Source organism: Ahaetulla prasina, chromosome 12, assembly GCF_028640845.1.
Source record: "Ahaetulla prasina isolate Xishuangbanna chromosome 12, ASM2864084v1, whole genome shotgun sequence".
NCBI classification, from domain to species: domain Eukaryota; kingdom Metazoa; phylum Chordata; class Lepidosauria; order Squamata; family Colubridae; genus Ahaetulla; species Ahaetulla prasina.
Window position 1 is genome coordinate 18,583,066 of NC_080550.1, and position 11,047 is coordinate 18,594,112.

General features: G+C 43.5%; 1 protein-coding gene across 1 annotated transcript in view; it reads right to left on the minus strand.

Moving 5' to 3' along the window:
- ADAMTS18 (ADAM metallopeptidase with thrombospondin type 1 motif 18) overlaps window positions 1–11,047 on the minus strand; it is a 132,418-nt gene that overhangs the window by 52,979 nt on the left and 68,392 nt on the right. Inside the window, exons 11-12 of the mRNA XM_058154984.1 lie at window positions 9,770–9,865; window positions 8,380–8,528 (exon numbers count right to left, since the gene is read on the minus strand). Coding sequence (XP_058010967.1) covers window positions 8,380–8,528; window positions 9,770–9,865 — 245 coding nt within the window. The remainder of the gene's footprint in view (window positions 1–8,379; window positions 8,529–9,769; window positions 9,866–11,047) is intronic.

Genomic DNA, 11,047 nt, shown 5'->3' on the forward strand with positions numbered 1-11,047 from the left:
CGTACTATCGAGGGCCTGCCTTAATGAAGGGTCTTGGGATCCAGAGAGGTGGCATGCCTCTAAGAAGAACCTTTGGGAGTTTTTTAAGGGGGAGAGGGATAAGACGGGCAGGGGTGAATCCCGTCGGGGAGGGGGGAGGGGAGGGGTCCAGTCCCTGTGCCTGCTCGTGGCGTTATTTCATCTGGTCTGAAGGCAGGGAGGAGGGGTACGTTCCAGGTTTAGAGGGTCGTTCCATCTGTACGGTAAGTGGGAGAGGCAGATATGGTGGAAGTGAGGGGCTGTATCGATCTTTGGAAGCATGTGCCCGCTGTTTAAAAGTGATCACGTGCTCCGGCCCCTCAGTCTTCACCCGTTCCCAGGGCGGTCAGGACCCTCAGAGCTTGGGCCTCCGGTTGATGTTGTGCAATGCACGGTCTGTGGTTAACAAAGCTCCCCTGATCTGTGATCTTATTCAGGGGGAGTCCGCAGACCTTATGGGCATTACGGAGACCTGGTTGGGCACGGAAGGGGGTGTTCCCCTTGTCGAGCTGTGCCCTCCAGGTTTCCGAGCATTCCATCAACCGAGGGCCCAAGGTAGGGGTGGGGGGTTGGCGGTTGTTATTAGGGAAAGTCTACAGCCGAGGGAGTCCACTGTGCCTCAAATAGCTGGCTGTGAATCCCTCTTTGTGAGGTGGGGTCATAGGGGTCAGATGGGCTTGTTGATCACGTACCTGGCTCCTTGCTGTGTGACTACAGCCCTGCCCGAGCTGTTGGAGATGCTTACCAGACTGGCGATTGAGACCCCCAGACTTATGGTCATGGGGGATTTCAACTTGCCATCGACCGGCTTAGCATCGACGGCGGCTCAGGAGTTCCAGGCCTCCATGACAGCCTTGGACCTGACTCAAGTAGTTGATGGCCCCACACACATTGGGGGAGGCACACTGGACCTGATTTATATCTCTGGACAGTGGTTAAATGATCTGGATTTAGGAGATTTAGTAACAGAGCCTCTGTCATGGTCAGATCATTTTCTCCTTCGCTTGGACTTTCGGACCGCTACCCACCTGAGCGCCTGATGGACCCTGAGAGGTTCCTGATGGAGCTTGGGCCGTTTCCTGAGGGTCTTGCCCACGGCACCGCCGAAGAACTAGTCACAGCTTGGGAACAGGCCATGGCTGGGGCTTTGGACCGTGTCGTGCCTTTGCGGCCTCTGACCCAGCGTAGATCTCAACCAGCCCCTTGTTTCTCTGAGGAGCTGAGGGAGATGAAACGCCAGAGAAGACGCCTAGAGAGTACCTGGAGATCCAGCCATTCCGAAGCTGACCGGACACTAGTTAGGTCTTATTCTAAGACCTACCTAGTGGCATTGAGGGAAGTGAAGCGTTTTTACGTTTCCTCCCTCATTGGGTCTGCCGATAACCGCCCGGCTGCCCTGTTTCGGGTGACCCGCTCTCTCCTTCATCAGGAGGTGCGGGATGACCCCTTGCAGGGACATGCCGAGGAGTTTAGGGGTTATCTATACGATAAAATCGCTCAGCTCCGGGATGGTTTGGATCAAAATTGGGATGATCCTGGTGAGAGGGCGGAGACTCATCTTGTGGAGATTGTTTGGGATGAGTTTGACCCTGTGGCTCTCGAGGATGTGGACAGGCTGTTGGGGAGGTTGCATGCCACCACATGTTTACTGGACCCTGCCCCTCCTGTTGGTGCTGGCCACACAGGAGGTGACACGAGGCTGGCTCCGGGGGATCATTAATGCTTCTTTGTTGGAAGGGGTTTTCCCTGCCACCTTGAAAGAGGCGGTGGTGAGACCCCTCCTCAAGAAGCCTTCTTGTTACCTCTCGCTTGGATTATTGCAATGCTCTCTACATGGGGTTCCCCTTGAAGTGCACCAGGAGGCTTCAGCTAGTTCAGAATGCAGCTGCGCGGGTGATAGAGGGAGCCGCATGCAGCTCCCTTGTAACACCATTCCTGCGCAGGCTGCACTGGCTGCCTGTGGTCTTTCGGGTGCACTTTAAGGTTTTGGTTATTACCTTTAAAGCGCTCCATGGCTTAGGGCCAGGGTACTTACGGGACCGCCTACTGCCACCACATGCCTCCCATCGACCAGTGCGCTCACACAGAGAGGGACTTCTCAGGGTGCCATCTGCCAAGCAATGTCGGCTGGCGGCCCCCAGGGGAAAGTCCTTCTCTGTGGGGGCTCCTACCCTCTGGAACAAACTTCCCCCTAGCTTGCGTCAACTGCCTGACCTTCGGACTTTTCACCGTGAGCTGAAGACTTATTTGTTTATTCGCGCGGGACTGGCGTAGGAATTTTATATTTTAATATTTTAAGGGTTTGAATTTTAATTTTTTGATACAAATTTTAAGGGGTTTTTAATTGTTATAATTGTTTTAAAATTTGCCAAATATAGAATAATTTCTGAACAGAACAGAATTTCTGTTTTTATATGTACATTGTTTTTTGTTTTATTGTGTCTGTGAACCGCCCTGAGTCCTTTGGGAGAAGGGCGGTATAAAAATCTAATAAATAATAATAATAATAACAACAACAACAACAACAACACTCCACCTGTAAGCATTTCAGTGGATTTCTTTTCCTCTTTGAAAGAAATGTCAGAAGTGACTTCTCTTCCAGCACAATAAACTTTTATAATGGGGGAGAATTTTTTTTGATGCAATACACTAGCCTGGAGGGGGCTATAAAAGCATGTTGAGCCACAGTGGCACAGTGGTTAGAGTGCAGTACTGCAATCTACTTCTGCTGACTGCCGGCTGACTGCAATTTGGCAGTTCGAATCTCACCAGGCTCAAGGTTGACTTAGCCTACCATCCTTCTGAGGTGGGTAAAATGATGACCCAGATTGCTGGGGTCAAGAGGCTGACTTTGTAAACTGCTTAGAGAGGGCTGGAAAGCACTGTAAAGCAGTATATACAGGGGCGAAATGCTCCCGGATCAGACCAGATTGCGTAATCCAGTAGTGATCGTGGCTGGTAATTCAGCGATCTGGTAGCGATGGCGGAGCGAAGCTCTGCCCACCCGCCCGGGTATCATTACTTCCTGGTTTTAACCAGGAAGTAAATGTGTTCTTTACCTTCTGCATGTGTGCAGAAGGTTTTGTGCATGCACAGAAGATCTGTGTGCGCATGTGACGCAGTGCGCATGCACTTTTGAACCAGTAAGGAAGGTAAGTAGATTTCACCCCTGTATATATAAGTCTAAGTGTTAGTGCTATCTTGTATGACTTTTTGTTTTTTTACAAAGCATTGTAAAATCTGATGTTTCGCTGCAGTTTTGAGATATATATTGGCTTAACTAGTTACAGATAGACCTCAACTTTGCAACCGCAACTGAGACCACACACAATTTTATGATCTTTTTTTATTATGGTTGTTAAACAAATCACTACACTTGTTAGGTGAATCGCACAGATCATTGAGGAAATCCAGCACCCCCACCCCCGCCTCATTGACTTTGCTTGTTGGAAGCCAGATGGATGACTCAGGATGCTGCAACCATTGGAAATACATGCCGGCTGATAAGCATTCAGATTTTGATCACATGATGTGGTGATCATAAGTGTGAGGATCAATTGTAAGTCACCTTTTTACTTCAAACAGTCACTAAACAAATGTGTCGGCCCTGAAGCCAGTAGTGGGATTCAAAATCAGTTCTGTGAGCGTGGCTCGGTAAGCTGGTTATGGCTTGGTGGGCGTGGAAGGGGAAGGATGCTATAAAATCTCCATTCCCTTCCCACTCCAGGGGAAGGTAACGCAAAATCCCCATTTCCTCCCGATCAGTTGGGACTTGGGAGGTAGAGAATAGATGGGGGGCGGGGCCAGTCAGAGGTAGTATTTACTGATTCTCTGAACTACTTAAAAGTTTCTGCTACCGGTTCTCCAGAACTGGTCAGAACCTGCTGAATACCACCTGTGCCTGAAGCCATTTTTGGAGCACCTTCAGAGCTGCCACAGCGAGGCCGGTTGGAGCTGTGGGAATGGGAGGTGGGAGGTAGAGATAGCTGGGGGAAGGGATGTATAGCCAAAACAACATTATTTCCCATGGGAGTCAAGGACGCTCCACCAGGTGTTGGAGAGGCATGGACCAAAGCTCACTGGTCCATGCCTCTGACCAAAGATGGGACTGTGACCTGACTGGACCCCCATGATGGACATGTGACATGCAGGCAATAACTTTTTGAGTTTTGATTTGGGTGGGGAAAACCTAGGGGCCCTTCAGAGTCGGGTTTTCTCCAGATGTTCCAATATGACAATCCTAATAAGTCGATACTTTGAGGAACCACCAGGACTCTTACAAAATGATATGGCAAGGGCATGGGTGAAACCCAGCAGGTTCTGACAGGTTCTGGAGAACCGGTAGCAGAAATTTTGAGTAGTTCAGAGAACCAGCAAATACCACCTCTGGCTGGCCCCAGAGTGGGGTGGGAATGGAGATTTTGCGGTATCCTTCCCCTACCACGTCCACCAAGCCACACCCACAGAACCGGTGGTTAAAAAAAATTGGATTTCACCACTGGGCAAGGGCTACCTATATTGAATTTCGACTTGTGACATAAGTGGTTCTACACTGAGCAAAACTGAGTTATGGTTAATGGCTCTGTATCACTGATCATTTATTCAGTAAAAAAGAATTGTCCAGATTTTAGAGCTACGTCATTTTTCACCTGCACACAACTCCTAAATATACATGCCATGAAGTTACCCCTGGGCTAGGTTTAGTTGAGTTGATCCAGGATTTCTTTCCTTGTATAAAATTGCACGGATACATTATGAAGAAATGTTCAGATCAACACATAATATTTATCTGAGAAATGATGCCTAAATCCTTATATTGTTAGTCATCACTAGAAGCTAAGCTCATTACAAACCAATTGCCATCATCTCACAATATGCTATTCAGTTAAATCCATCATGGGAAGAACTTGCTAACATGTGCAAGATAGGAACCCAGGTGCCATTTGCACAATCTAAGACTCATCTATTTGCAAAACAAGATGGAACTTGTTGCCCTGGTGTGCAGGAGTTTAATGCTGTAACACTGATTTGTTGAAGAGAAAAGAAACTTTCTTCCTTTTTGCTAAAGAATTTGGGAAAATATGCTGTCCCCTAGACAAGGGATAGAAAACAATGAATTTCCTTTTTGGATAGAAATTGTGAACTCTTTGCGAACACAGCAACCTTCAACTGAATAGTCCAGTCTTAAACTTCTTGGACAAGTTAATAGAATAGAATAGAATAGAATAGAATAGAATGGAATGGAATGGAATGGAATGGAATGGAATGGAATGGAATGGAATGGAATGGAATAGAATAGAATAGAATAGAACAGAATAGAATTCCTTATTGGTCGAATGTGATTGCACACACAAGGAATTTGTCTTTGGTGCATATGCTCTCAGTGTACCTAAGGAGAATAGAATACATTCATCAAGAATAAAAAGATACAACACTTAATGATAGTCATAGGGTACAAATAAGCAATTGAATCATACTAGGAAGCAATCAATATCAATATAAATCGTAAGGATACAAACAACAAAATTTCAGTCATGCAGTCATAAGTGGGAGGAGATGGGTGATAGGAACAATGAGAAGACTAATACTAATAGTAATGCAGACTTAGTGAATAGTTTGACAGTGTTAAGGGAATCATTCGTTTAGCAGAGTGATGACGTTCTGGAAAAAACTGTTCTTGTGTCTAGTTGTTCTGGTGTACAGTGCTCTATAGTTTCGTTTTGAGGGTAGGAATTGAAACAGTTTATGTCCAGGATGTGAGGGGTCTGTAAATATTTTCACAGCCCTCTTTTTGACTTGCACAGTATACAGGTCCTCAATGGAAGGCAGGTTGGTAGCAATTGTTTTTTCTGCAGTTCTAATCATCCTCTGAAGTCTGTGTCTGTCTTATTGGGTTGAAGAACTAAACCAGACAGTTATAGAGGTGCAAATGAACCCTAATTGTAACTAGTATTCAAAAGAGGTTGACTCTTCTATTCTGTAATACATCTAATGTATGTCCTAAAAGACACTGTATACCCTGTTTTCCCCAAAATAAGACATCCCCTGATAATAAACCCAATCGGATTTTTGAGTGCATGGTAATAAGGCCAAGCGCTTATTTCAGGGTTCAAAAAAATATAAGACAGGGTCTTATTTTCAGGAAAACAAGGTAGATGAGAAATGTAGAAAAAGGAACAACCAAAGTGATCAGGAGGCTGTAGCTACCAGAAAAGCAGCATTTAAGGCTGTTTAAGTTTATTTGTTTGTTTGTTTGTTTCTTGAGTACATATGAGATAATATATATAAGTATAACCATGAATTGAATACATAAAATGAATACAATTAAAGGGAACATTAGGACAGGGACAGTAGGCATGCTGGTGCTCTTATGCACGCCCCTTACAGACCTCTTAGGAATAGGGTGAAATCAACAGTAGCCAGTCTAAGGTTAAAATTTTGGGGGTTTTGGGATGAAACCACAGAGTCAGGTAGTGCATTGCAGGCATTGACCACTCTGTTACTGAAGTCATATTTTCTGCAATTGAATTTGGTGCGGTTTGCCTTAAGTTTGTATCTATTGTGTGCTTGTGTCTTGTTGTGGTTGAAGCTGAAGTAGTCATTGACAGGTAGGACATTGTAGCAGATGATTTTATGAGCTATGCTTAGGTCCTACCGAAGGCGGCGTAGTTCTAACTTTTCTAATTTTAGAAAATTTAATTGTGAGCAGAGGAGTGGAGGACTCTTCTTGTGAAATATCTCTGGACTCTCTCAATTGTATTTATGTCCGATATGCAGTGTGTGTTCCAGACAGACGAGCTGTATTTGAGAACTGGTCTTACAATGAAGTAATTCATTTTACTAAAAAAAAAAATTAATATTTTTTTAAAGTGAATTTTAAAAATTCACTTTACAGTGAAGTGAAAATTTAGAAGTATTTTATACAGTTACAAAAATAATAAAGATAGGGTGTGCTCTGATTTCTAATGCACCCAGTGCAGAAAGATTCAGGACTGATAAAAGATTAAGATTAAGCTGTGAATTCAATGCCTTTAAATGTGGTGTCAGCTACCCACTGGAGAAGAAGAAGAAGAACACACAAGAAGAAGGAGAAAGAGAATCAGAATTGGCTACAAATCTTAATGTTTTTGAGGTCTGTCAACTGCCTCCTGAATCATGGCCAGCATATTTTACCTATCAACTATAGGAGAAGAGGAGAGAAATAAAAAACAGCTGTGAACTTCGCAAACGCACCTGGCTGACCACAGTGGATGAAAATGATAAGCGTGACCTGATATTGCCTCAGGGCCCTTTGTGTGAGTAATTATATATTTGAAGATGCCACAAGGCATAGTAGCTTTTTCAGCAGTGGATGACACAGTTATTTTTCAGATAATTTATGGAGGGCAGATTTGCTTGATGATTATTATCCAAGTTACAGGATGATACTGAACACAACGTTCCGCATGTAATATGTGAAAGCCACAGGTTTCCTGTGTTGCTTATGGACTTCCCAAGAACATTTGTTTAACTGCTGTGTGAAACAGGTGGTTGAACTAAACAGAGCTCAAGTAAAATCTAAGTAAGAAATTTAAATCAAAGCCAACTGTAGAAAAAGTACAAATTTAAATTTCTACTTTTGCAATATTGCAAATATTGCATTAATTTTACTTTTAACATGCTACCACTAATGCATTTATTAAAAATAAGTTTTAAAAAATGCTATGCTTAGAGGAACATAGCTATTAAAAGGGATGATTAATTTTTAATAAAATTCTTTGTATTCAGTATATGTCTTTGCATATGTATGTATGTATAAATGTATGTGTATGTATAAAAATTAATATATATTAAAGAATATGGAATTCTTTAATCTATATATTAAATATTATATATATATATTCAGATAGATAGATAAATAGATAGATAGATAGATAGATAGATAGATAGATAGATAGATAGATAGATAGATAGATAGATAGATAGATAATGGATGGGAGAGAGAGAGAGAGAGAGAGAGAATCGATGGATCGATGGATCGATGGATCGATCAATGGATGGGAGAGAGAAAGAGATGATAGATAGATAGATAGATAGATAGATAGATAGATAGATAGATAGATAGATAGATAGATAGATAGATAGATAGATAGATATAAATAGATGATAGATGATAGATGGATGATAGATAGATAGGTAGATAGATAGATAGATAGATAGATAGATAGATAGATAGATAGATAGATAGATATAAATAGATGATAGATGATAGAAAGACAAGACAAGACAAGACAGACACGTTAAAAAAAAGAATTCCATTGTCACCTACCAGAATTACACATAATGAGAGAAACATCAGATCTTTTCATAGCAGGGCCTTACTTGGGATTGTTGCAATGTCTCTCTTGGTATGTAACTCCTCCGCCACAAGTCCGAGAACAGTCTGACCACCTAGACCATGCTGACCACTGGCCATTCACAGGTTTGGGGCCATGGTCTCCAAATAGTACACACTGGCCCCTTCGACACCACTGCAGGAAAGAGGAATAGAGAAAACATGTTTTGTTAGGATGCTGGCTATCCATGAATCAAAGCATGAGTTAGAAGCAAACGTACCTTTCAGGGGAAGGGAAGGGAAGGGAAGGGAAGGGAAGGGAAGGGAAGGGATGGGTGGAAAAGACAAGTGATGTGTGATACAAACAGGTAATGGGAATTAAGGATGAGGAGAGAAATGGCAGAGTAGTAAATTGCAGTGTTTCATTATCTCTACTCATTCCCCATACCAAGGAGGAGCAGGAGGAAGAGGAGGATCTACTTATCAGCTCTGATTTTAAATATAAATACTTAGGTACAAGCACTTTCATTACAGATATACATAAATCATAACATCACAAAGTTCCCTACTTCTGTAAGGAAATGGTAGCATCTGTCTGTAAGCATAACTATGTACATACTAGCTACCCGGAGTGAAATCCAGCAGGTTCTGGAGAACCGGTAGCAGAAATTTTGAGTAGTTCGAAGAACCGGTAAATGCCATCTCTGGCTGGCATTTGCCCTGGAGTGGGGTGGAAATGGAGATTTTTCAATATCCTTCCCCCAAGACTGGGGAAGGAATAGAGATTTTGCAATATCCTTACCCCAGGAGTGGGGAAGGAATAGAGATTTTGCAATATCCTTCCCCCAGGAGTGGGGTGGGAATGGAGATTTTGCAATATCCTTTCCCCAAGACTGAGGAATAGAGATTTTGCAATATCCTTCCTCCAGGAGTGGGGTGGGAATGGAGATTTTGCAATATCTTTCCCCCAAGACTGGGGAAGGAATAGAGATTTTGCAATATCCTTCCCCCAGGAGTGGGGTGGGAATGGAGATTTTGCAATTTCCTTCCCCCAAGACTGGGGAAGGAATAGAGATTTTGCAGTATCCTTCCCCTGCCATGCCCACCAAGCCACACCACACCACCAAGCCACGCCCACAGAACCGTTATTAAAAAAAAATTGAATTTCACCACTGCTAGTTATGATACTGATGCTGGGACTGCTTGCTTCTGCCCCATCTGATGTGCCTCATCCGATCTGCCCCATCTGCCCCATCTGATGTGCCCTCCACATCCACCAAGAAGGATCTGGAACCTGGATTTTGCAAATGCCTTTCTCATCTAGGGCATAGCATTCTGTTAGATTCCATGTTCAAAAGAAGTAACTACCTACTACCCCAAAAACATGCATTTCAGCCTGGAAGAGATGTGCATTCTATTCCAGTTTCTGTAACTTACCATGTTTATTCCACACAGTGTCCCTTCTGCAGCAGGCATAAACTTCGTCTCGCATCGATGGCCAACTTTATGGCACCAGAGTGATTTGCATATATCCTGAGTATATTTTTGTAAGAGAGAGAGGGAGAGGGGGAGGGGGGAGAGGGGGGGAGAAGGAGAGGGAGAGGGGGAGATGGAGGGAGGGAGGGAGAGAGAGAGAGAGAAAAGAGAGAGAGAGAGAGAGAGAAGTTGTAAATGCCCCAACAATGGAAATTTTTAAGAAGATGTTGGATAATCATCTGTCTGAGATGGTGTAGGGTTTCCTGCCTGGGCAGGGGGTTGGACTAGAAGGCCTCCAAGGTCCCTTCCAACTCTGTTGTTGTTGTTGTTGTTGTTGTTGTAGGCCTCCAAGGTCCCTTCCAACTCTGTTGTTGTTGTTGTTGTTGTTGTTGTTGTTGTTGTTATTATTATTATTATTATTATTATTATTATTATTATTATTATTATCACTTTTAGCTTTCATATTCAAAGTAAACCAGCACTTTCATTCCAAGAGTTTCGTTCTTCTAGATACAGTATGACCCATGCAATATATATTGTAAAATGTTTTACTGTTTCTACGCTTTTATTCTTCGGTTTTTCATAGGTTGTAAGGTTATAATTTTTCCAAGTGGCTGAGCAGGTGGCAGCACCTAGCTGACCTTGGCTGATTTCGAAAGCTAAACTGGATCAAAACTCATTAGCCCTTGGATGAGAGGCTTCCTGGGAAACTGTTTGTTGGCTAGACCAAGAGTGGAGACAAACGTATGTAATTTTGTTAAGAAAGCTACCCAAATGCCCTGATCAGGAGTCAAGCTGGACTGAATAGATCTTCATCATGACCTCCTTCCAAGTTGTACCTAAAAGGTAAAGGTTCCCCTCGCACATATGTGCTAGTCGTTCCTGACTCTAGGAGGCGATGCTCATCTCCGTTTCAAAGCCGAAGAGCCAGCGCTGTCTGAAGACGTCTCCGTGGTCATGTGGCCAGCATGATTCAACACCAAAGGTGCACGGAACACTGTTACCTTTCCACCAAAGGTAGTCCCTATTTTTTCTACTTGCATTTTTACATGCTTTCGAAACTGATAGGTTGGCAGAAGCTGGGACAAGTAACAGGCGCTCACCTGGTTACACAGCAGCACTAGGGATTCGAACCGCTGAGCTGCCGACCTTTCAAGCGACAAGCTCAACGTCCTAGCCCCTGAGCCACCATGTCCCTGTTAAGTTGTACCTACAGATCCTCAAAACTGAGCTCTGTTC